Below are 27,948 nucleotides of genomic sequence, written 5' to 3' on the forward strand. Positions count from 1 at the left end.
TGTGTGTACATCTGGCCCCATCTTACACAGAGTTACAATTGATCCGATCAATGGTAACTCTATGGAATTGGAAATCCATCAGTGTCATAATTTTTTGTACAAAATATTTGCACAATGTCCTCTGTATGCAAAGAGCACAGTGAATTTTCCAGAAAACAATGAATGCTTGAATATACATCACAGCTAAAAAATATTTTGAACAAGCATGCATAATATATGTTGACTTTGCTGGCCATCCAAAGTTGTGATTGATTGGATCAATCACAACTCTTTGTAAGATGGGCCCAAGGACTGTTCTAATTTGTTTATGCGACTTGTGACAGAAGATACGGTAGAAGACACGTTCTTGGATTGATTTGGTGTCCCTTGTAATCTGGTCCTAATAAAAAAGCATCTATATAAGGTTTCATAAATCATAATAAGGAGTTCTCAGACTTTGGTGCAACTTTTGTTTGAAGATTGAAGACACTTTCTTGGCTGATCTGGTGTTCTTCATTAAATTGATCCTCAGAAATATACTCCATAACATTTCCATAAACACAAATAAGCCCTCAGACTTTTCTCATCTGTTCACATGATTTGTGAGATAGGACAAAGTACACATTCTTGATGGCATAGACTCTATTCAGGACTTGGTCCTATATGCCAAGTGCCACAGTGGTCCACTCCGTTCATCTACTTTACAATATTTTACACTGCTATAATGCTGCATAAAATGTTCTGTGTTTGTGTGACTTGTGGTGGAAAATGAAAGACACATTCTTGGTTGATCTGGTGATCTTCATAATCTGATCCTTATAAATATAGTCCATATGTTTCTTTAATCAAAACAAAGAGTTCTGTTCTCGGGCTGTTCTAATCTGTTTGTATGTCTTCTGATGGAAGACATATTCTTGGTTGAACAAGCATTCTTCGTTATCTGGTCCTCATAAATATTCTCCATACAATGTACACATAGTGAGTCCTCAGACTGTTCTAATCTGTTCATGTGATTTGTGGGTGAAGACAAAGGAGACATTCTTGGTGGCCCATACCCCTTTCAGTACTTGGTCCTCTACGCCACGTTTATCCGCACAGTGGTTCCACTGTGATAGGTCACTATTGCAATCAGAGTCATCGGGTGGAGACCGAACTTGGATGTTGTTCACACAACGATTGCACTTAAATCTGTGATTCAATGAGATAAATAAATCACTTCAAATAGCCAGATCAACAATACAGTGTATATCATTACTTACAGCAAGATACTACATTACAGGTGAGTCTCTCTTCAAACCACAGAAATCTCTTATGGGCAAAATTTGACATGAACCGCCACACATTACATTGAATCCCAACCTCACCTTCCCCATCCCTTAAAGACATTTATCACCTCTTCCGTTTTCTCACGAATGCCAGAGTTCTTACTTGTCATGGGTGTCACTTATTGTGCCCTCATCAAGCTTTAATAAAGAGGTTCTTGAGTTCATCAATAGAGAAATGGAATGGAATTACCTTGGTTATATCATGTAAAATAATAAATCCCAGCCCCCTTCCCCAATCCCCTCAAGTCAAAAGTCATTCCTCTTCCGCTTCTTTAAGAATGTCAGAGTTCTTACTTGTCATGGGTGTCACTCAGTGTACCCTCATTGAGTTTGAAGAGATCCTTGAGTTCATCAACAGAGAAATGCCTCTCGACATCTTCCTCATTGTCCACTACGCAACTAGAGAGGGCCTTCTTGTGAGCCTGACGCTGGAAGATCTTCTCTTCAATTGTTCCCGTCTGAAAGTTGGAAACATTCAAGAGCAGTGATTCGACAGACTTAGGAGTAAAAGTTTCAGCAACAATTTATTTGATTCATTTTCTTTTGCATTCATACCATTCGAATGAGAATTTTTTTCCCATTACACAAAAAACATGATATATGGTTTTGATTGCCTGAGAAACACTGGCCTCTGACTCTTACTATAGTGACTGCCAGAGAAAGTGAATTTGTTAGTGCTGACAACTTTCATGAAACGGTCCCCAGTGGCCAGTTGCATAAAAAGTTATTGCTATGATAACTTTGCCATCCATCGGTAACTACCATGGAAACTATGCTCAACAACCAATCAGAATCAAGGATTCCATTGTAGTTTCCATTGGATGGCAAAGTTATCATAATATTAGCTTTTAGGCAACAGGACCCAGGTCTATGTTCTATGTTTTCATCATGATTTTATCAATCCACTGACCGCTAGAAGTCTGTAGATGTAGCACTGTTTCTTCTGCCCATCACGCCACACCCTGGCCATCGCTTGGTCATCATTGGCCGGATTCCAGTCTGGATCAAACATGACCAGACGATTGGCTCCTATCAGGTTGAGACCACACCCACCGGCCTTGCTACTCAACATGAAGATAAACTCAGGGCTCTATGGTAAGAGAGAGAGAAAAAGAGAGTGAGAAATAGACAGACAGACAGACAGAAAGGGGATGTAAAAAGAGAAAGGAATGATGGAGAAATAAAAGGGAAATGAGAGAAAGAGAGAGGAGATAGGAAAGTAGTTGAAAATGCAGTGATTGTACTGGCCATATCCATAGTACAGCCTACTACGAATCAAATTATGACAAAAGAAAAATACAAAATACCTCACTCCATGGTCATGAATTTATTGGTAATAAGAGTGTGATAGGACCTGAAATGACCATTCACCAAGTAACATATAGACTCCATTTCTAATCATTAATTCTTTTTATATTTCAGAGTGACATATGAAATAAATACAATAATGACAGGCCTTAATCATCTCAATAATTATCTATCTTTATCATTGCAAGGAATCAATCTCAATTAAAAATCTCTCATTTGATTACGAAAACAAAATCACTTGAGTGCTTATTGAAAGATATGGAGAAATTCATCATTTCACCCTCCATGGTTTTCACCAATCCCACCTCCTTTTGGACTGTGGAAGGAATTACCAATAGAATAACTCATAAATTACCAAGTAAATAGATAGTATTTCTTTCTTACATTTGGATTGTTAAAGTTGTCCACAACTTTCGCTCTCTTTTTGATGGACATGGACCCATCTAGTCTGACAAACAGATATCTGAAATAAATGCAATAAAACATGAAAATAACATGACAGTTAGAATCATGATACCATATTCTTTTAAAACTGCAATACATTTGATTAATATGTGATAAATTCATTTTGATGATCTTTGATGAGTTTATACATATGAATCAGATTTAACCCTAGTCCAAGCAGCATATACAACTTTGGATTTCATCAATTAACATTGATAAATTTCATGTTGTGTTTGATGGGAAAAGAATTAATGCCACCAATTTCCATTAAAAACAATACCCCCAAAAAATTGAAAAGAAAGATAAATACAAAAAACAAGTGGAATGCCTCTGGCCGTCTCACCTGCATCACGCGGTTCAATATAGCAGCAGTGCTCACTTTGAATACTACTCTAACTCGCACAAGATGTTCAGTGATACATGGTTACTCTTATTTCCCTTTTTTATGAACTAGACCAATAAACTTACAGAGATATGATGGTTATTCAACAAAAAACCCCAACATGGCCAAAGTTCATTGACCTTACATGACCTTTGACCTTGATCATGTGACCTGAAACTCGAACAGGATGTTCAGTGATACTTGATTACTCTTATGTACAAGTTTCATGAATCAGATCCATAAACTTTCAAAGTTATGATGGTAATTCAACAGATACACCCAATTCGGCCAAAGTTCATTGACCTTTGACCTTGGTCATGTGACCTGAAACGCGCACAGGATGTTCAGTGATACTTGATTACTCTAATGTCCAAGTTTAGTGAACTAGACCAATAAACTTTCAAAGTTATGATGGTAATTCAACAGATACCCCCGATTCGGCCAAAGTTCATTGACCCTAAATGACCTTTGACCTTAATCATGAGACCTGAAACTTGCACAAAATTTTCAGTGATGCTTGATCACTTTTATGTCCAAGTTTCATGAATCAGATCCATAAACTTTCAAAGTTATGATGGGAATTCAACAGATATCCCCAATTCAGCCAAAGTTCATTGACCCTAAATGACCTTTGACCTTGGTCATGTGACGTGAAACTCATGCAGGATGTTCAGTGATACTTGATTAACCTTATGTCCAAGTTTCATGAACTAGGTCCATATATTTTCTAAGTTATGATGACATTTCAAAAACTTAACCTCAGGTTAAGATTTCGATGTTGATTCCTCCAACATGGTCTAAGTTCATTGACCCTAAATGACCTTTGACCTTGGTCATGTGACATGAAACTCTAATAGGATGTTCAGTAATACTTGATTAACCTTATGGCCAAGTTTTATTAGCTAGGTCCATATACTTTCTAAGTTATGACGTCATTTCAAAAACTTAACCTCAGGTTAAGATTTGATGTTGACGCCGCCGCCGTCGGAAAAGCGGCGCCTATAGTCTCACTTTGCTTCGCAGGTGAGACAAAAAACCAAGCAATACATTTGGAAACATTTTGATACCACAGATTCTTTTTTATATGCATTTGACAAGAATCGCACAAAAGAGTTTCTAAACAACAAAAGCTCAAATATGCAAAGAATTGCAATCCAATTCCAATTTCATGCATAAATTGGCATTACTACTATACATATAAAATAAACAGATTTAGTCAAATTTAGCTATGCGCCCCCTCCCTTGTATTTCAACCCTTTTAACCTACAGAGCTGCTCAAAGATATCCAATGTTCGATAGTAGTTGGACACCAGGACAACCTTGTCTGATAAGGTAGTCTTGGTGATGTCAAGGATGTAATTCAACTTACCCTCTTAACCTACAGAGTTGCTCAAAGACATCTAATGTTTGAGTGTAGTTGGACACCAGGACAACCTTGTCTGATGAGGTAGTCTTGGTTATGGCAAGAATGTAGTCCAGAACCTGCATCTTTCCTGGAAATTTTAATCAAGAAATCATGTTTAGAAGAAAAGATCAGCTACTTTCCAAAACTTTTGTTTAAAGGACTTCTTTTATAAGGAAGCCATTTCTATTAGAGCTCAACTAACTCCAAACACCTACTCAATGACAATTAATTAATCACAGTATATTGTAAATCAAGTGGAACAGAAGGCTTATTGCCACAGCTAAAAGACAAATGCATTTGCTCCTTGTATCCCAGTGGTTAATTTTCTGTAATTACATACAAGTATATACAATGCTGAATGTATTTCTTTCTCTCAATCATTATGTATAATTTTCATTTACCAAATGAATAATAAAATTCTTTGAGATCATGGTGAAGAAATCAATCTTACCTGAAAGCTCTGGTCGGAGTTGTTTGTTGTTATAGCCAGGTGGGAAATACTGAAGCATATCATGGAAGCCATCTTTAGATGAAACACACTTGTCATATACCAAAGCAGGATCTGAAGAAAAATAAAAATAAAAGATTCCATATTAAGATTTTATTCAATTGATTTACGTTGTGACCCAGAGCATTAGTCTCTGGACTTTGAACAGAGGGTCGTGGGTTAAAATCCAAGCCATGATGTAACTTCATTCAGCAAGATATTGATCCACACTGTGTTGTACTCGACCGAGGTGAGGTAAACTGATAAATTGGTAGCTCGGGCTAAAGCCGGGGTAATAACAGTTGTGATTTGTATGCTCCGGCAAAAAGCGCCTTAATGAGTCCAGCTAGTAGTATTATATCATTATTAATTCCATTTGAATTTATATGATTTAATTGATTTGATTCAAATCAATCAATCAAATCTGAATTTGATTTATTGCAGTTCAAATAATTTCAATTCAACTCAATAAACATGATTTTAAGTCAATTCATATAATTTAAATTCAATTCAATTAAATATGAATATAAACTATTAGATTACATAATTCAATGAATCAATTCCATATATCCTCAAAAGTTTGAATACCATTTTGTGGGTGGGGGCATAGAGATATATTTTGAGAAAAAAGTAATGAACAGAGGCAAAAACACTGAGTTTTAATATTGCATTGGTAAACCCTTAAAAATCACATTAATTCAGTTTCAATTGCTCCTGATACGTAACATATTGGAGCAGTAATCAAATAATTATTTTCATTCAATAAATTTGCACAGTACCATTCTGACAAAAAAGAATTAACATAACATGTGTTGAGGTCAGATGTTGTTTGAAGGTTTGCATGGTGGCATGTACAATTGCTGATGTGGTTTACGGTACACCATGTGGAGTGTTATAGAAGCAGTGGATAGAAGAAGAGAGGAAGTGGATAGGCGAGAAAGTGGAGATTTGAGAATAGAGTATTCTTTCTTGAGAATAGTCCTGAAAAGGACTGTAAACCAGAAGGAATGTTGAGTGAGAACAGCTTGAGTAGTAGAGCTGATGAGGAGATGCTGGCTTGCGTCGGCGAGTAGAGATGATGAGTAGTAGAGAGACTCGACGTTTCGGACAGGTTGACTGTCTTCAGGACCGTCTTCAGGAGTCTCAAGAAAGAATACTCTATTCTCAAATCTCCACTTTCTCGCCTATCCACTTCCTCTCTTCTTCTATCCACTGCTTCTATAACACTCCACATGGTGTACCGTAAACCACATCAGCAATGTGTTGAGGTGTCCTTGATCATTTACAAAATAACCAGAATCAAAAGGGAATACGAAGTACAATCTTCAAAAAGCAAAACTGACAAGCATAAAAACAGGGTACAGTAAAGTAAAATACAGGGTAAAGTAGGCATGGGTCGGAACGGACGGAATACGTGAATCCGTCCGATGTGCGCGGGTTCCGGTTTTGTTTTTCTGTTCCGAAAAAAAAAATGTAATACATAACAAATAGCTGAACATTTTCTTTTTCTGAATATCTTATTAATCTTAACACAATTATCAATTATTCAGTCTTACAAATCATAACTCAGGTTTCTTAGTTACAATTTCAGGTGACCACCGAGAAAAAAATATGAGAAGACGGGAAAAAACTTGCTGATGTTCACGTGGCCATCTTATTCTCTTTGTTAGTAGCTAAGCTCCAAGATGCATACAGAGGGCGGCAGGCTCTATATGTGTCTAGGAGCTTAGCTAAAGGCAAATAGAACAAGATGGCCACGTAAATATCAGCAAGTTTTTTCCTGACTTCTCATCACATTTTTCTGATTTTTTAAAATGAATGTTTGTTTAAAATTGAAATCAATATTGCATAATCTGTGAGTTAATTGTACTTCCCTGCTCATAAATTCATTTATTGGGATACCAGATTCGAACCGGCACAACATCAGCGGATTCCGCGACAAAAAATTCTGACATGAATCTGACAGGAGGCGCGATAGCTCAGTCGCTAGAGCGGGGGATTCGGATTCCGGTGACCCGGGTTCGACTCTCACTTGGTGTGTCAGTGCCCTTTTAGTAAGGCATTAATCCTCATTAACAGGTCCTTCGGAGAGGACCTTAAGCCGTCGGTCCTCTGGTTGCTTGCTTACAAGCATTAATGCTTTCTTAGCAATCAGGTAAAAAATCATCACCACCAGTTAAAAAAATCAGGCCTAGGGTAAATTAAAGTAAAATCATTTATCAATAATTAGACTAAGCTGTAAAGTGAACTTTCGAACTTTAATCATGGTACATTACATTCCTCCTTGTTTACAGATTTGAGCCAAGGCATAACTCCCTGGTAGATTTCATCCTGTTATGTACATTTCTTCATACCACTGGAGTAAATATCACTCAAGATAGCTATTGCCATAAATTCTCATGATGTGAAATTCACACTGTTGGCATTTCCTGTGTAATATACAACCAGATAGTTAACTTAAAGCTGAAAGTTGAATGGCAATTACTTGCCAACATGAAAGACTGAAGATCATTTTCACTTATTTATTTATTTATTCATATATTTTATTTTTATTTTCATTTTTATTATTATTGTTTTTTTATTCATTCATTTTTTTTATTTCCAGGACAAAACCATCTTGCCTTCTTTGCATATTTATAGGATCTCACAAGGCACTGTACAGTGTGGGTGCTGAAGTAAGATTTATCTTGGGGTGCTGCGTATGTTCACCATAGACAGCACCCCCTTGGACATCTAGTACGTATGATAAATAAAAATGTAACCAAAATTACCTTGAATTTTTTGTTTGTGGTTGCCAAATTTAAACCAGTACCCCCTCATAAAAGATTATTTTCAGGGCCCTGGGTTCCCATTGTCTATTAAGTAATCAAGCTTTAATAAAACTTGATCAAGCCAAGTTGGGGAACTTTGACCATGGAGGTGTTTTCATAAGGCTGTTTGTGAAATTATACATGATTTTATTAATAACTAGAAAATATCCTTGGGCACATCATAAGATCACCAATCATTTTAATTTCCATTATCGCACAGTCACATTTCAACTATGATGGCCACACAGCGAGTCGAAAAAAGTCAGTTATATTTGTACCAGCTTCGTATAAATGGTTCATATACAAATTTGTAAAACAGCTGTTTTTGACTCACCGTGCAGACTCTATGATGAAATGCGACTGTTTTAGCTACAGCTGAAATATCTTTGAAGATCAAGCATTTGAGTGCAATTTTACTTTCATCTCAATTTTATCAAGGCTATAATGTGATTTTTCCATTTTTAAAGACCAAATTACTATTTTGGATTTTTACAGAGAACCTTTATTCGAACCGTGATTTATTGTTGGTGTTTTGAGGTAGCTGGAAACATGCATTCAATTGCAAAAATACTAGAATCCTCCTTGACGCATGGAATACATGCAGTTCAATGCAATATGCCAATAATACAGTGGTATAGTGAGCCAAACATTTTTTGGGCGGGGGTCATAAATGATGCATCGGACATAATTTATAAAAAAATGCGAGCAAAGCCAGTGAGCAAAAATTGTGACATTATATCACAAAATCAAATTTGGTGATAGATTTTGACATGATATTCATAAAATGATATATTTCACCCTTCTCTCTTTTTTTTCTTCATTTTGAAAACTTTTTTTTTGGAGGGGCAAGTTCCCCAAGGCCCCCCCCCCATCTGAATGCCACTGCAATTATGGCAGTTAATATTATGTAATTATTTATAACCTCATTATCAATTCTAAAAGTTATTTATTTAACTTACGATTGCAGAGTTTCTTGAGGTGTGTGATGGCTGAGAGCGTAGAGACAGATGACTTGCCTTGTGATTTCATCTTACATTCTTTCATCTTGATTTTCACATACTGTTGGTAGATACTGGACTGAATTGAGGTCAGTCTACAACACACCACTTGCTCCACTGTCAAAAAAAAAATCATAATCATTTTTTTTTCAAACAGATGAGGAATTAGATTGCTTATTGCAAAAAGAGAAAAAAAGCAATAAACAAAAGGTCCCTTCAGAGTAGTTTACTGCAAGCCAAGCTGAAAAAAAAATTAGAAGTCTTGGCTTATTTGTAGCGCAGTTTATTATAAAACCTTATATTCGTTTAATGACTTTTATAATCAACAGTGTTCAACATCATCAAGCAATGGTATTGTGTAGTGTTTGATACATTGAATAAATGTGTTTACCTTTCACAGGAAGATATTTAGTTAGCAGAGAAGCTGAAAGAAAAGAAAATGAAAAATCATGATTATTAAAAACAAAATATAACACATCCTATGTTAATCAGTAGCTCAGGGATTTGCAATAGATAACTTGTTTATCAAGCAGCAGCATAGTTTTGATCGGGTGATAGTTGTATATATTACACAATAATTAACTAAAACTATAATGACTGGTCATTCCCATTTTGATTGAGAGCAGAACTTTGAAGTTTTGAATGAATACAAACAGTTTACAAAGAGTGAATGGCTTAGATAATAAGCACAGCTATAACAATGGTACTAACTACTACATTATTTGTCAGAATTCAAATGCCATTTTTGTTCACACATATTAGGAGACCTTAAAAGCTAATATGAGTGTTTATAAACAAGCAGCTCACAATCTAAATGTAACTTACAAACTGCTTCATAAAATGGGTCTATTGGTTATTCATAATAAAAAGGATACAGTTCTGTCCAAAAGAAAATACACACTTCTCCACACACAAAAAAAAATTCTTCAAAGAATTTTGAATACGAATCGTACACCTACCTGTTCTTCTAATAATGCACTTGTTCACTAAAATGGCAAGCTATAAAGATTGGAGATAAGCAGAAAGAAATGAAATCAAAAGGAATTGTAAAAAATCTTTTAATAGTTTAATAGGGATTTCACAAAAAAAACAATTACATGAAACAGACAAAAAGCAAAGTTTAAATAAAAGGAACCTCATCTCTATCTAATCACAAAGGTCACACAAACACAGGCAAAAATTAAACAAAAATTATGCATGTGTGGTAAAATTTTGGAACTAGCAAGACGAAAAATTAAATTTGGTCATAAAACTTTTACCAAATCTGACATAGATATAAAAAGCCCTTCCAAACCTGTACAATCTTGATTACTGTATACCTGTTACAAAATACATACTTAAACAGTACAGTCACATTGATGGTACACAACTATTCAAATGATGGTGCGACAAGAACTTACATCTTAAACAAAAGTAGTGTTCAGTTGAGAGCAGGAACATGTCTGCCAAAATACTACATCCGAAGTGATAGTTTTAAGTTTCACATGGTGTAATAGTGGAAGATCAAGGATTTTGAAAAGGTTGGGGTGCAAATAGCAAATCTGAACATACAGCAGATGTGTAATAATTAGCTTAATTGGATGAGCCTGCGCCTATAAATGTTTTAAACAAAAATATGGCGCAGTACAAATGCTGTGGATCATCATCATCAGGGGACACAGAAGACAATTTTCTTAGATTTAATATGTATGTCATTATTCATTGGGGAATTCTCAAATTATACTATGGGGGGGGGGGTTATCACTTGCATCCCCGTCTGGATCTGACACTGTCGCGCAAAGGATCCATTTTAAAAAGAGGAAGCTGAGACGTGGACAGGATATAGTTTCGAAAAAAGTTCTTGTCATTAAAGTCAAAGGGTGATATTCCTCAAAAGATTACAAATGAACTCCTGGAACCAAGCTCTGGTAAACTTCCATTACACAAAATTCTTTTCTGCACACTTTAATGGAACAACCTTCCAGAATGTAGAGTTATCTCACCTGTTGCAGTTTCTCCTGTCCCCTCTGTTTCTCCCTATCTGTGCAACAGGAATCCCTCCCTCGCAAGATGGGGGTCTCAAAGTTCTTCTTAAACTCCTGGGCAGTACCTATCATGAAGAATCAGGATAATAATAATAGCTGGATTTATAAAGCACTTTTTGCCAGATGATACAAAGCGCTGCTATTATTACCCCAGCTTTAGCTGTGCTACCATATAAGCACTGAACCATTCAAAGAATTTCTTCCTACCGGATGCTCATTCATTCACCTGGGTTGAGTGCAGCACAATGTGGGTAAATTTCTTGAAGGAAAACACGCTATGGCTAGGTATCGAACCCACGTCCCGCAGATTGAAAGATGAGTCACAACCACTAGACCATGACGCTCCTACATTATCATTATTGATTAGGAATCTGCTTCTAACTACAGGAAGTATGATTTTATAACGATTGCAACTTGCGTTTCCTGAAACAAACCCTTAGTGAAGAAAACTAAAGAATTCTAATAATAATAATTATAATATATCTCATTTATGAGGCATTGAGAATCTAGTTGCTTAGTTACTGCGGTGTTAGCTCCAGCTGCTAAAGGCACTTGGTCCATTCAAGGAACTAATCCTATCAGGTAAGAGTTACCTCACCTAGTTTAAATGCAGCACAGTGTGGATCAATTTCTTGCCGAAGGAAATTACGCCATGGCGTGTATTTTAACCCTCGACCTTCTCATTCAAAGTCCAGAGACTTATCAACTGGGCCACAATGCTCTATTATTCTAGAATAATTCCAGAACATTATCACAAAAGCTCACCTAGAATACCCTGATTGACATAGTGAACAAGGCTGAAGTACTCTAGAAGATCGTTCTGGATAGGTGTCCCTGACAGCAGGACCCGTCTCTTTCCTGGAAGGCCATTCAGTGCTTGGTAGGTCTGGTTCTCACAGTTCTTCAGACGATGACCCTGGTTGGTCAATCAGACAACACAGAAATAATAATAGTCAGTTCTTGTATAGCGCATAACACATTATGAATAACATCTCTAAGCGCTTCCAAAGGACTTGAATATAATTACCCCGGCTGTAGCTCAAGCGGCTTTCAAGCGCTAGGCATTTCAAGGAATAAATTCCTGCCAGGTACCCATTCACCTCACCTGGGTTGAGTGCAGCACAATGTGGATTAATTTCTTGCTGAAGGAAACTAGGCCATGGCTGGGATTTGAACCCACGACCCTCTGTTTCAAAGTCCGGAGACTAATCCACTGGGCCACAACGCTCAACACGGTAGAGGACAAGCATTTGAGAAAATGAGGTATATTATTAAACAAGTATTTCTGAAGCAATTTTAAGTGCAAATTTCAATTTGATGTGCAATACTTGGTCCCTTCTATTTGCTTTGATCCCACCTATATTCTATTCTATGTCACTTTGAAGCAGGCCATTCAAATGAAAGTAATTCTAAAAACATTTCCAAAGGGAATAAACAACTGACTTCAAAGATTTATACTTTTTTGTCAGTGATACTGTTGACAGTTATTTACATGTAAAATTTCGATAAAAAAGAGATATGGGTACATCAAACCAAGAGGGGGGGGGGGGTGAAAAATAATTATATTCATATTGAACCAGATAACAATCTATAGTGACTCTTTCACAACTGATTTCTTTTTTTATATTATTTGATTACTTGCCCATTGGGGTAAGTATTTCATTCACAATGACGTACTCAGAATTGTCTTACAACTGGACAAATTATATGTCAAACCTGCCTCATAAGAGATGTGGATGATACATTAAAACTCATACATAAGATAATCAAAATAACAATTTTTAGAGGAAATTTCATGTCCACTGAACAGACATACAATTAAAAATCTTCATTTTGTATGAAGATGAAGAAGTACATCTAAAACGAAACCACCCACCTCATCACATATGATCAGTCCAACCTCGCCCTTATGAAGGACCTCAGCATGCAATCTGAATGTCTCATAGGAGATTATCAGGATGGGTGTCGGGTTCCGTCGACCCTGCTGCTGCATGAAGGCATCTTCAAGAAAAAAAGGGGGGCATTTTCAGGTTTATAATTAAATTTATCTACAAGCAGCTAACCTACTTTTCAGATCTACTATTAATTTGGTTTACAGTACACTTAGGGGGTGTTGCAAGAAAATATTTGCAATCAATTGCAAATATTCTGGTGCAATTTACAATTAATTGATCCATTTTATCTGTAGCAGATCAGATTATGCTCCTTGTTGCAAGAAGCAGTTCAGAAATAATCACAACTTTGCAATTGATTGTATTACAATCAGTCTTAAAGACATATGAATGATTTGGGGACAAAAATACATTTGGAATTGCTCGCAAGTTTCATGCAATACCCCCATACGTCTAATACTTACTTAGTCTTATTCTCATGTAGTATAATGCCCAGTTAAAGAGTAAGGCCCGAATTCACAAAGGTGGTTTTGAAAACCATCGGTTGAACTTTACGCAGATTTCATGTATAATTTATGCTTTATTTGTACCATGTATACCAGTAATAAAAAATGACCAATACTGATGCGCGCTTTTGTCACAGTGCGCCAAATTAATGCCCATTGCCATGGTTGAGTACACTATTCTATTATAAATGAGTCCTCTGTTTTAAACAGTAGACTCATTAGTTCAAAACAGTGGACTCATGAATAAAATAGTGTGGTAAACCACGGCAACAGGCGTTAATTTGGCGCACTGTGACAAAGGCGCGCATCAGTAATGGGATTTTTTTAGATATGCTGTAAATTAAGCGTGAATTGCAAAGGAAATCTGCATAAACCATGGGTTCGACTGATGGTATTCAAAACTCCCTTTGTGAAATTTGGGCCTTGGTCTAAGTGGTGTAAGACCAAGTGAATATTAGAACAACTGTGATTATAAAAAATGGTCAGCAGACGAAATTGTAGTAGATGGAGTAGATAAGATCGTGTGGGAAAAGTAATGTAAATGGCGGCATGGCTGGGGTTCAAACCCACAACCCTGTTTGTTTTTTAAAAGCGAGAGTCAGAACCGCCACACCGCAATGTTCCAAATACGACCAGCCATCCCCAAACCAACAATAAGTTGCCCAAAATCACTTCTGAGATTTCTCTTTAGTATGAAAAACTAAATTGTAAGCTTTAAAATAATTTGTTACAATTGTGCAACATCAACCCACTCAAGTACTTAATTGAATGCAGAGAAACAAAGCAATGTGCACAGTATCGAATTTCAATGAAACTACCAAGTAGTCCGCAAAATATGTGTCAGACAACTCTCGTATCTTGTTTCCTAATCAACTTTTAACTTAAAATTTTGACAGTATGAAGAAGAAATACTCTTTCAGATAAGCTAATTTTTTTAATTTGGCTTTTTAAAGTCCAACTTACTATTTTGGGCTATTTATAGAGAACCTTTCCTGGCGACTTAATGTTGGTTTTGGGGTGGCTGGTCACAAATGACATAGCATTATCTAGTGAATTACACCTTGCCTCAATCAAAGCCTTGGTGAAATATAATCCACTTGATAAATTTGAAATCCCTTATTATAGTGTATTCAATGCCAGAGAATGAACTCTAATGTGTGCTGGTAAAATGTATAACTTACCTAAATTCTTATCAATCTCATCCTTAGTACCAGAGTCAACAGCTAGAGCATTCACCTTACCACCAAGCCATTTACGAATCTCATTGTACCAATTCTAAATAGGGAAGAAAATATAGAATCAAATAAGTTATTTATCTTACTACTACAAGTAAATTTGTTACTTGAATGCCTGAGGAGGGGGCAGGGGCAAGATTTGATGACCTTTAAATTTTTGCTCGTCGGAATTTTTTTTTTTAGTTGCTTCTATACATGGCAGTGACATTTTACCCATTTTTTGTAGTTGTCAGAAAATTGTTGTCACTCCTGACAAGGTTAAATTCAAAGTGCGACACTGAAATCATGTATTTTCTAATAAACATATAAAAAAAAAATTTATTTTATTACAAGGCTAGCTTGTTAAACAAAATTAATAGATGATCCTTCAATACTACAAAGAATTAAGTGTAAAGACCATGAAATGACCTTTAAAAAAAATGGGCGATAAGGACTCAAAACAAACTTGAATAAATATTCAAGTATTTATTGAATAAATAAAGAATTCAACAAATTGCAACTTTAATTTGAAAAAAAAGCTTACTGAACTTACCTTAACCAGACTAGAAGGTGCTACAACTATTGCCTTGCTTATTTCAGGTTTACCTGAAATGAAAAATAACAGATGTGGAATATTACAAAGTGAAGATAAACTGAAGAAAACTCTCATTAGAATATTATGTATTATCTTTCCTCAAGCAATTCAGTGATCATCCTTTGCCTAATTCATATCATATGGGACCATAGAAATCTATTTGACTTAAGAAATTTTTCAGTAGGAATCCTACTCAGCGTCTTTTCCGTTCTAATACTCCCGTATTTGCATAGACAGAACAGTGGAGAGTCGGGATAGTGACTTTAAAATTCTGCATTTAACAAAATGAAGATCAATGTGACTTTTTTTAATTACATTTTTAAAGTTTACAGGCACTCTTTCTTGATTTGAAACATTTTTAATACATTATGAAACAAGTAAACAAAATATGTTGCAATAATATGAATGAGGTCTTACAATCTGGGCTCTGTCGTAATAATGTCCACATCAGCGTCACACACTGTAGTGTTTTGCCCAATCCCTACAAAGAAGATGAAATGTCTGTTTTGTTACAAATGTTGTATAAATTATAATTGCAAACCATAGTGAATTCTTACATCAACATTTTACAAGCCTTTTCGATTTCAGAGGGGGGATTTAACCTGAAATCAATATGCAATAGGTTGCAATAATGTAATGTTCGAATAAACAACTAAAAGCAATGGATACCCAAATGTGATATAAGAAACTTTCACTCCGTGGAATTTTTTAATATATGCAGTCACTAAAGCAAAATTTATACAGGAAATCTGCATAAACCATGTGTTCAATCAATGGTTCTCAAAATCAAAGTTGTTAATTCGGGCCATTATGAATCTAAGATCAAATACAGATTTGGTTAAACTGACCCACATTATTGCTTTTTTATTTCATTAATTCTAAATTAACCAGATGTCCCTCCTGATAATGTCATTCACCAATCTTGCGCACGCAAATTACGTCAAGGAGATTTATTCTTCATGTCACAGGTGCTTCAATCACTCTCCTTCGCTATACACAATGTAAATATGTTGTATCCAGAAAATACAAATGCAGATGGGATGATCAAGAGTTGCAAGCGATTCATGAATCTTTTGCTGTAGTCACTCCTCATGTAGTTAAGGCTGGAAATAAAATAGTCAAGGAGCGGAGAAACAACGGGGAAGAGAACTATTCTGAAAAATCATGAAATCTAATGAAAGTTAAGAGGGACATGATATACCTCTCTTGCGGTAACAAACAATGTCAGGTAAGAGGTCTACAATGTTGCAAGATCAATAACGACCATATGGTGGCTGTAAGAAACCAAGTCTGACACTAAAAGGGAATGGCTGGCCTGCCACCTCGTCACCACAGAAAATCGTAATTCCCAATATAGTAGGAAGAAGCGCACCATTACATACTTTATCTCCTCTCCGACCTGTGTTGGGCAGCAAGTATGTGTATGCAAACAACTATTTTTGCATACTCTTGCTATCTCTGAAAGACAAGTGGTGACAGTCTTGGAGAAATCAGCTAATCAGTATGGGATCCTAGAGAAAGAAAATGGGAGGAGCTAGAAAAATGAACCCTCAGCAAAGACAGAACATCTCAAACGCTTTCCTCGGGTTCCATCTCACTATTGCTGTGCATCATCTTCAGCCATTTAATCGGCTCCAGAAAAAAAAAAACAGATGCACAAAATATTTGTGAATGAGTTCGGAAGGTGTGCCTCACTTTCCACTTACAAAACGATAATGAAGATGCTAAAGTACAAGATCCATAGACCCAAGAAGGACATGTGTGGACTCTGTGAGAATTTCTCCACAAAATTACAAGGTGATGCCAAAGGTGAGTTGCACGATACATATTCCACACACAAAAGGGAAGAGTAAAGAGCTGGGGCAAAGGCAACCTGGAGCAAAGCACCGTTCAGCTGTGTTTGACCTCTAACAGGTACTATACCTGCCTTAAAGTACAATCGTGCAGAAATTTTTTACAAGAGGCGCCTTGCCTGTTACAATTTGATGGTGCATGACCTAGGGTCAAAGGCAGGTGTTTGTTATTTCTCTAATGAGACAGTAACAAAGAGAGGGGCAAGCAAGATTGCATCCTTTCTCCTGGATTTCCTGAGGGATGTTGATGCACAAAAGGTGTGTTGATCTGTTTAGTGATGGCTGCTTCGGGCAGAACAAGAACTCAATGCTTCCAGCCATGGGAATTGCTTTCCTCAAAGATGCTAAAAATGTCAAAGCTGTCACATTTCGATACTTTGAGACAAACCATGGCCAAGGCGAATGCGACAGCATGCATTCGGTAATTGAACTGAAGGTGTCTCGTTGTACAGAGATCTTGCACCCTGCCCCTCTTGGCAGCATTATCAAGGAGGCAAGAAATGTGTCTCATACTGGAGAGTACACCGTGAAGTGCGCCGAGACATCTGACAGACTTGATTGGAATGTATTTTCCCAATCCTTAGGGATGCTGCGGACTAGGTCATCGGATGAAGTGGTGAGCATTGACTGGCCCTCATTCAAACAGATCCAAGTGTAATCTTACTCTCCCGACAAGGTCTTTTATAAGACATCACTATGTCAAGAGGAATTCTACAAGCCGACAATAGGCCAATGCCATTGCGAGCAGTGAAGTTCCAGCTGTCACTTCCAGGACAGCTCTATGCCTCTGCACCTAAACTATCCCGTGGCAAATATGAAGACCTTGTGAGCTTGTGTGAGGGAAAAACACCAGTCATACTCCAACCAGAACTTGTTAAGTATTACCAAACCCTTCCACATTAATAGGCTATTGAATATCAAATATTTGGTGGTAAATGAGAAGAGTTTCAAGAATTTATCACATTCCCAGCATAAGAGGTCTAATTTCAGGGTTTTTTTATATACTTGTTCCCAAATAGTCATTGGTTATTTTTTGCTGACCAATTATATGAAAAAAACTCATTATCATCTGCAAATATCGTAAAAGCTTTTCTAAATTTCAAGGCAACAAAATAATACATTATTTCAATTACATTTTAATGAAGGCTGATATATGCTGCTTGCAATGTAGATTTTTTTTTATGCATAATTTGACCATGACTTCTTTTCTTTATCTACAGCCTTAAAATCAAGAAATCTTAATTAGAAAAGGTGAGCCTTTTTCAGTTATGCTCAAACTTTTATTTTCTTTTAATACTAATTGAAAGGTGTGAAGGCCATGTGGTCTAGTGGTTAAAGCATTGGATTCATGACTGAAAAATTGTGAGTTTGAATCCCAGCTCTGCCATTATGTCCACTTCAACCAAAAAGGACAGAGAGTAATTTCCGTTGTCTGACAAGTTCAGCTGCTATGACTGATTAATTTGTTACATAAGCAAGCAATATAATTGGATAATGTTTTGACACCAATTCAGGTTTTTGAAGGCCATGTGGTATAGTGGTTAGAGCATTGGATTCATGATTGAAATATTGTGAGCTTGAATCCCAGCTCTGCCATTGTGCCCACTTCAACCAAAAAGGCCAGAGAATTTTTCTGTTGTCTTTAATGGTCAGCCAATATGACTGATTAACTTAAGACTTAATATGTTGCTATCTAATTGGTTTTATACCAGTTTGGTTTTGATGTGACAGAAGGTGACTTTGCCAAATTCCTACAGCAATTACTTCAACAAAACATGTAGTTCAGCTTTTGCCTGTCTCGACTTTTCTTTTTTAAAAATCATTTGTGGCTTTGGTCCCTCTTTGTGCACTTAGTCTGTACATAAGAAAGGAGTCTTTGCCATTTTAGCTATTTTCTGCCACTTTCAACCTTTTCCATTTATGGTCATCCACACCCTTGATCAATGGGATTCATTGTATTTAAGAACTGGGAGCACCATTATATTCTAAGTATCTTTGTTATGCACATTCATCTCTAGTGTTTATAATATTTAGGGTGAACGCTATTGTATTGATGTTATGCACCATCACTCCTAATGCTTATAGTAAGTGTGAACACTGATGTATTGATGTTATGCACTTTCACCCATAATAATTGTAATATTTTAGTTTGAGCACTATTGCTGTCATGTATTCCAGTAATGTAACCCTTATTCTTGTAAACTCTGAATGTGAACACAATTGTATTGGTGTTATACACTTTCACCCTAATGCTTGTAATCTTTGAGTTTGAGCACTTTTGCGGCCATGTTTCACTCTCATGTAACCCTTATTCTTGTAAACTTTGACCCACCGACATGTATAAACAATAATTCGTCATGTCAGTGCAAGAAGGCCCTTACCTATGGAAGCAGGAGACCGTCAAAAACACGGATATACGTCGTGTCGTAATTCAATTTACTACACCACGTAAATAATTACGTAGTGTAGCAATTCGAATTACTACACGACGTAAATAATTACGTAGTGTAGTAATTCGAATTACTACACGACGTAATTCCGAATTACTGCCCAACGATTTAATGTCATGACGTTAAATGAATTAGTGTCGCTACATCAAATAATTAAGGTCGTGTAGTAATTCGAATTACTACACTACCTAAATAATTACGTAGTGTAGTAATTCCAATTACTACACTACCTAAATAATTACGTCGTGTAGTAAATAATTACTACACGACGTAATTCCGAATTACTGCTCAACGATTTAACGTCATGACGTTAAATGAATTAGTGTAGTGACGTTAAATCAACCAATGAGACCGTTCGTTATATGAGCGCAATACGAAGAGCTGAGACTACAGAGTATTGTACAGGAACGTACTGGCAGGAAGTTAGTTGGATGTTCGACATTTGATATTCAAACTGTGAAGTTGGTTTGATATTCAGGTTCGATATTCAAACGGCTGTGAAGCTGGACCAACATTCGATATTCAAATATATTCAGGGGTTTTGAAAGCTAAGGGGTTTTACAGGTGCAGCACGTCTCGGGCAACCATAACAACACTGGCGTGCCCAAGTACGAGGACATTTAGGGGACAAACGTCAGTGAATAAAAGGGCAAGAAATTTTTTTTTTTAATTTTTTTTTCGAGGGGCCCCCAGGGATACCCCGACGGCCTAGACGGGGTAACACGTATCTTTACTTGTAGAAATCGACTCGGGCAACCATATAAACACTAGTTTGACCCGGTGCATGCACATTTAGGGGGCTCAAATTAACAAAATTAAAGGAATAAAGGACTATTTATCGCATTTTGTTTATTTTTTTTTCAAGGGGCCCCCAGGAATATCCCGACGGTCTATCCGGGGTAACCACCTACCCTAACTTGTAGAACTTGACTCGGTTACCCGGCGCATGCACATTAACGGGGGGCTAAAAAAACGGAATATTTCAAGCATGGGGAACCACGTTCCTGACTAATCTCTTGGTGCCGCCAGTGGATAGAGTAAAAAAAACAAGGAAAGAGAGAATACATAATAGGAGAGAGAGAAGCGAAAGGGGGAGATTGGAAAGAAAAGGAGGGGGAACGGGAGAGAAAGAGAAGGGAGAACGGAGGGGTCATATCATTGTATGAACAGGATGTTTTATGATTGTGCCCCGAGCATTAGGCCCGGGGGGGCCACTTCCATTCACGAGTGGATACCATGCGCGACCATGGGGTCTGGAAAAGCACCCAAACCCTACCCTGAACAAGTATTGGAAACAAAACGATACTCTTGGCAAATATTCCCTGAAATGAACCCCTAAACAAGTACAGGAATGTTTTATTGTTACGGGTCCTTCGGTCGTCGGCTTTACCTTATTTGGTTTAGTACGACCCCACCTTCTACACCTCGCGCAAATCGGACTCTAAACACGAAGTGTTGGGGCAAAAAGGACATCCTTTATAAAACATTTTAATTTTGTTTTATCATCCCCGCAATTTCGACCCTAAACACGTAATTTTCCTAGTGAAATAGATACCCTTTTTTCATTATTTTTGTGTTTTTGACACCCTTATCACGTTACGTACGTAACGTGCCCTATCGTGAAAAAGACATCCTTTTTACGTGTTTTTTTGGTCGCGCATGGTATCCACTCGTCAACGTGAGTGGCCCCCCCCGGGGCATTAGGGCGAAGCTCAATGCGTGATAAGAACAAAAAGAGGGGGCACACAATGGCGCATGCAGCAAAAATTTGCTTCGTAATAAGTCTCGAGCCAGCGAGAAAAAAAAACACCTTTAACTTTGAGATTGATTTTGACATGGTATGCATAAAATAACGTATCTTTCATCTTTCTTTCCTTTCTTTCCTTTTATCAATTCCTATTGTTCTCGGTTGTAGAACATTTTTTTTTGAGGGGGGCAGTACTATGCGGATCGGGTCCGTGGCAATATTGGTCCAGCTTCACAGGCGTTTGAATATCGAACCTGAATATCAAACCAACTTCACAGTTTGAATATCAAATGTCGAACATCCAACTAACTTCCTGCCGGTACGTTCCTGTACAATACTCTGTAGTCTCAGCTCTTCGCATTGCGCTCATATATAACGAACGGTCTCATTGGTTGATTTAACGTCACTACACTAATTCATTTAACGTCATGACGTTAAATCGTTGAGCAGTAATTCGGAATTACGTCGTGTAGTAATTATTTACTACACGACGTAATTATTTAGGTAGTGTAGTAATTGGAATTACTACACTACGTAATTATTTAGGTAGTGTAGTAATTCGAATTACTACACGACCTTAATTATTTGATGTAGCGACACTAATTCATTTAACGTCATGACATTAAATCGTTGGGCAGTAATTCGGAATTACGTCGTGTAGTAATTCGAATTACTACACTACGTAATTATTTACGTCGTGTAGTAATTCGAATTGCTACACTACGTAATTATATACGTCGTGTAGTAAATTGAATTACTACACGACGTAAATCCGTGTTTTTGACGGTCTCCTGCTTCCATACTTACCACCACACTTTCGCGCATCCCATGCAAACAAAAACGCCCTCAGCGTCATATAATGGCATTGCATAAGGGCGTTCCGCACCAATGGGGTACGTGAAAATGTTTTTCTAAGGGTGTTCTTGCAACAACTAAACAAATTAATGTTTCCTTACCATCTCATCAGCCATGATGCATCCAAAACTGCCCTCTATTCTCCGTCCAGTTACACAGTCCCATAGGAACTTAACACCCTTTAAATTGTTGGAAAGAAATTGAAAGAAGTATGGAGTAAGGAATGAATGTTTGAAATGCAAACATAATAACAATCGATCATCAAATCATTGCAGCTGGGCCCTGCTACAAAGAAAATACAATCGGTCTTGTGTGACTGGAAGACTATGGAAAATCATGCACAAAGAGTTACAATTAATTGTAAATATTGATCACATTTCTTTATGACACAGGGCCCTGGACTTGTTTGAGCGAAAATATTGCAGGAGGAATCTCTTGTAATTAATTTCAAGTACATGGAAATCCCATGCAATTGTGACTGGTGGAGCATGCATTACAAATGCTGTATTCAAGTTCATTTTTATTTTGCAATTTATTTTGCTTAGAACTCTTGTAACATCACTATGAATATATTATGAAGCACAATAATAAAGCACAACTTTTCAATAGCTAATGAAACACAATCATAAGATCATTAAAGGGGAAGTTCACCCTGAAGAAAACTTTGTAGTGTAAATAGCAGAAAAAATAGTAAAAAATATTGGTGAAGGTTTGAGGAAAATCCGTCAAAGAGTAAGAAAGTTATTGGAGTTCAAAGTTTTGGATTTGTGACGTCATAAACGAGCAGCTGCCCCATGTGTTATGTAATATAAAATGTATGAATTTCAAATTTTGTATGGTTCCTGATGCCTTAATTTTGTTTTCTTTTCATGATCGGGTATGAAATGACTTGTCTATTGATATACAAAAGTTACAGTGAAAACCATTTTCAATTTTCTGAGAAAATGACATTTCATTGATTTTTTTACCATTCGCTATGTAGGAATGCTGCTCGCATATGACGTCACAAATCAAATAATTGAAATTCTAATAACTTTTTAATTATTGGATGAATTTTTCTCAAACCTTCGGCAATATTTTTTTTATTTTTTCTGCTATTTTTACAATAAACTTTTTGTCAGGGTGAACTTCCCCTTTAATAGACCTATAATAATAATCAAGTATGTATGGGCTGTGCAAAAAAAAATCCAATATATTCTTTTCAAACAAGTTTCTACCCCTTCTTCAAATGGCCCTTACATTGTTCAGGACAAGCCTTGCCTGTGACATGCAGGTAACAATTTTCGTTACCCGCAGGTTACGTACAGGTTACACGCATTGGCACTGACACCTCCAGCAGGCAAGACTCATGCAAAACTTGTGAAAGTCCTCACCCGCAAGGCTTGCACAGAACAATGTGACCAGGGCTTGTTTCTTAGAGCTGTTCATAAGGTACGGATGACTTTACGCACGACTGGTGACCAATTCTTGTGCTAAATGATATCCCTGTGTAACTGATTTAGTGCCTAAGAACAGGTTCTGGTTGTGTAAAGTCATAAAGTTACGAATAGCTTTATCTAACACCACCCTGGCCTTAACTGCTATATGCCATTATTGAACTGATGTTTGCATTAAAATAGATATTAAATCAAATCAAATTAATTGAGCAATATATACTTTGATAAAAGGAAGCAGGTGGCAAAATAACGAACACAATTTTGAATGTATTTACATTTTACACTTTAATTACTACTTCCAGGACAAATTTCACTCAAAATCACTGAACCTGCTATGAGATATCCGTGTTTACTTATAATCTTAATGATTTGGTGTTAATGTACATGATAAACACATTTTGCTATTTCACAGGAAATCACAATTTTTTTATACTTGCTTCCTTTTGTCAAAGTAGAGCATACTACACATCATACCTCTCTCTGATGGGGACGCAACACCTTACTTAGTGTGGGATCCACAACAACTGAAAAGAAAAACAGATGGATATATTGTTTCTCTCAAGGAAACCTTCCCATTTTGACAAAAAAAATCATTGAAAAGGGTCAAGATGATGTCAGCCCCCAACATCTCCCCTTGGTTATAAAATCTTTTTAAGAATTAAAGAATTTCAGATATAATTAAAATGAAAAGTTAAGTTGTGGCCGCAGTGAAAATATGATTATCACGACCAAGTTCACATTTACTGAACATGAATATTATAGTATACAGGTCAACCAATCTCTAGAGATTAATACAAAGTGTGATATCATAAGGGTCCAACTAGCGGGCAATAATTGTGAGATGTGTACATTAAGACTTCGCTTGGAGGACATATATCAAGTTTACAATTACACTATAAATATTACTAGCAAAATAATTAAGAACAGGCAGCAAAATTATTGAACAAGTTTTCAGATATGGTATGGCTGCCTTTGATATGAACAATTATCATTCTTACCATGAACAGGTTGTTTCTCTTTATCAACAGACAGCTTTTCATGAGCACTCAGTTCCGGTGGAGAATAGAGGACTAGGGCTCCCTCTTCTGTTGGGTCATGGAGAGGTTGGCGAACACCTTGTCTGCGAATGCCAAGCCCCCTTGAACCAAAGGAACTTTCTAAAGAATACAAAATGTGCAAAAAAACTTATGACAATTCATAACAGCATGTAATATCACGATCATTGTGCACTTCAATAGTCTTCATTACTGCAAAACTGCAAAGTGCAATACTCAAGAATCAGTCAAAATCATGAATCTTACAAGATGTAAAGAACATTGCTAAAATTCACAAGATTTTTTTTTTCATACTATCTCCTGTTTGCATGAATTGATTTTATTTCTGTTGAAAACACTTCCAAGATATAATAAAATGTCCACTTGTTCAGGTGTTTGGTTTATTTGATATATTTTTATTTTGTCAATTTTTTCCCATACAAATATGAATCTAAATTAAAGTTTACCTACTATATTCCTTGAGTAAAGAATGTATCGATGTCCTTAAGAATGAAATTCTAGAGTTGTTTCATGGAAGATGATGACCCCTATTCCACAGATCCACATTTATGTTAGTAATCAGTAAAAATGTTTAGAAGTCTACCCTACACAATTCAGAGCAAAGATAAGTGGAAATATTTCTCATTTACTGGTGGCTTGCAACCAAATGAAAATATGTTAAGGAATGTGGATCGTAGAGGGAATTTCATGGATATAATGGTCCATATTCTGAAGTCGGGTTTAACTTAAACTCAGGTTTAAAGTTTTGGTTTAAGTATGGGAAGCCAAAAGTATCACAAATTTTATTAAGTTGTATGTTTCTTATGTTTACTGTGCTCTTTCCCGATTCATCGATGGTGAAGACAATCATCTATTTATACTCCTTACACAATTATGAATGATTTGAGAGCCGAATGAGCTGAAAGTATGATATCTCTACTGTTAGTGATTATGTAACAATTGGCTGTCCATACTTAAACCACAACTTTAAACCTGAGTTTAAGTTAAACCCGACTTCAGAATACGGGCCAATGTCTTTAAAGTGAATTTCCAGCAATTTGGGTCAGATGATTTCGTTAGTGCTTGGAGATCCAGGTATCCATGGAAAAGTTTCATGCCTGATATCACTAAGCTTTTATTCCCAATAGAGAATCATTCTTGTTAGTCTTCTGTTTAAAAGAGCATGCTTACCTTTGTAGTTTAATATTGGTACTTTGAACGGCTTTGACAAAATCTTCTTGATCAAGGCTTCCTGTAAATATTAAATGAGTGAACTCTCATTAAATTGCATACTATGTCCTAACTACTAGTGAACGAAAAACGGCTCCTACGAACAATTTGCAAAGCTTCCAAACTTCAAGCGCATATTTTGTGCATGTTTGCTGCTAAAATTGCAAATGATGGATATTGTAATTTTGTTTGACATTCCTGTCCTTCACAAACATTCATGATCCCTGCAAATTAGGGATTATGGATGACTACAATTCAAAGTTTTATCAACCATGTCTTCAAAAGTTCTTCTTTTTTCTTTTAAAGCTCTTTTTCATATTGTACATTTGTTATTGAATGTATCATTTTCATTCTATTTTCTACTTCATATTTCATGCATATGTTGTGATATCAATTTTGTGTAGTTTCTTTATTGTGCTGCAGGGCCCCTTTGAAAAAGAGTTTGCTAACTGAAAGGGCTACCCTGTTGGAATAAAACGTGAATAAAATAAATAAAAGTTGTCATATTTCCCGGCCAAAGTTATATTTCCCAGTCAACTAGCCGTCTACACAAAAGCTCAAAAATCATATTGGACAGTGTCCGGATGATATAAAAAAAGTGTGACATGAAACACATAAACCCTGTCGCCCTCTTGTATGGCAACTTACACCTCCATGGTGATTTTCAAATTCATCAAAAGTATAATATGGACACATCAATGGTCTGAAATCTAGTGAATGAAAGAAAACAAAAGAGGATACTTCTACCTACATGATCACTCATCCTGCTCGATCTGTCACCACCATCCTGTACCGACGATGTCTTTACTGAGAGAGGTTGCCGAAACCTGCACATGCCAGGAGGAAGTTCCTTCAGGTGGCTCGTACGTTGCGGCCCTCCCGACTCGCTATGACGTGCCTTCTTGCTTCTAGAAATCTGAAAAAGCAGAGAGGATATTTGCAAGCAATCAGGAGCATTGTAGTGTTATGTGAATAATACAAATTTGTTTTAAATTACATCAATTAAGAAACAAAGCTCAGGCTGTATAACACTACTCCTGATATCCACTGAGATGTGGAGGAGCCGTGGTGGAGTGGTTCTGACTCTCACCTTGTAAACAGAGGGTCGTGTGTTCGAATCCCACCACGGTCTGGCATCCTTATGGCAAGGCATTAATCCACACTTTGCCACTCTCGACCAAGGTGCTATTGGGTACCCGGTAGGTTGTGAAAGTCATTGTAGCTTGTCCAGTATACTGTGTACGCTTCAACGGCGACTGACTGGAATACTCTGCAGGGAGTGGTGGATGTGCACACATTATGTGCGGGAATGACTGATTGAATCCGGTAAACAGGCTTATAATATATCTGTAAAGCGCTTAGACGCATCGTTCCGATGTATTAAGCGCTATGTAAAAGCGGATTATTATTATTTTAAAAAAAATGCTCTGGTGCCCCATGAAAAGCTACGGTATTTTATAAAGACTGTATGCTGTGAACCACTTTTTGTGTGTCTCAGTAAAATACATGTAACTATTTTATCATTTTGCAATGAGATATAATACCTTGCAAATTCAATTGTTGTTTATTTCAGAGCTGCCAAGTCTTATTTTACAATTTCAGTATTCTTCCACCTAAAAAATCAGTATTTTTCGTTAATAACTTGATGGTTTACGATCTTGCCGTCAATTTGGTAGCTATTATTTGAATTGGTTTTGTATAAAATTTGAATATTTTGTGAACGAATTTTAGCCTGATAAATATTAGTGAAATGTTTGGACACCCTATCATACATGTTTAGAAATAATCAATATTGAAGGGTTATGAATTATATTAGTTTCAGAAAGCTTTCAAAGCGTGAGTAGGCTCACAGACAAGAATGTGCAGAACAATTTAATTTTTTGGAGTCTGGAGACAATATATTTTTACCATCCTCACTCAATTCCTTTATTCTCATCAACATCATTTCATCACTATCATTATGAGTTTACAGTA

At 36.6% G+C, this 27,948-nt stretch overlaps 1 protein-coding gene across 1 annotated transcript in view; it reads right to left on the reverse strand.

Annotated features, from left to right (window-relative positions):
- Positions 1–216: 216 nt before the first annotated feature.
- Positions 217–27,948, reverse strand: part of LOC121424112 (DNA repair and recombination protein RAD54-like) — a 31,433-nt gene continuing 3,701 nt past the window's right edge. The window contains exons 3-22 of the mRNA XM_041619711.1: positions 26,726–26,890; positions 25,936–25,996; positions 24,709–24,867; positions 24,185–24,234; positions 22,376–22,453; positions 15,787–15,850; positions 15,328–15,380; positions 14,742–14,835; positions 13,039–13,163; positions 11,928–12,078; positions 11,121–11,227; positions 10,098–10,137; positions 9,530–9,562; positions 9,100–9,255; positions 5,295–5,405; positions 4,808–4,931; positions 2,997–3,075; positions 2,215–2,394; positions 1,599–1,762; positions 217–1,167 (exon numbers count right to left, since the gene is read on the reverse strand). Of these exons, the coding sequence (XP_041475645.1) occupies positions 966–1,167; positions 1,599–1,762; positions 2,215–2,394; positions 2,997–3,075; positions 4,808–4,931; positions 5,295–5,405; positions 9,100–9,255; positions 9,530–9,562; positions 10,098–10,137; positions 11,121–11,227; positions 11,928–12,078; positions 13,039–13,163; positions 14,742–14,835; positions 15,328–15,380; positions 15,787–15,850; positions 22,376–22,453; positions 24,185–24,234; positions 24,709–24,867; positions 25,936–25,996; positions 26,726–26,890 (2,196 nt within the window). The 3' untranslated portion in view covers positions 217–965. The remainder of the gene's footprint in view (positions 1,168–1,598; positions 1,763–2,214; positions 2,395–2,996; positions 3,076–4,807; positions 4,932–5,294; positions 5,406–9,099; positions 9,256–9,529; positions 9,563–10,097; positions 10,138–11,120; positions 11,228–11,927; positions 12,079–13,038; positions 13,164–14,741; positions 14,836–15,327; positions 15,381–15,786; positions 15,851–22,375; positions 22,454–24,184; positions 24,235–24,708; positions 24,868–25,935; positions 25,997–26,725; positions 26,891–27,948) is intronic.

This window comes from Lytechinus variegatus, chromosome 11, assembly GCF_018143015.1.
Source record: "Lytechinus variegatus isolate NC3 chromosome 11, Lvar_3.0, whole genome shotgun sequence".
Lineage (NCBI taxonomy): Eukaryota > Metazoa > Echinodermata > Echinoidea > Temnopleuroida > Toxopneustidae > Lytechinus > Lytechinus variegatus.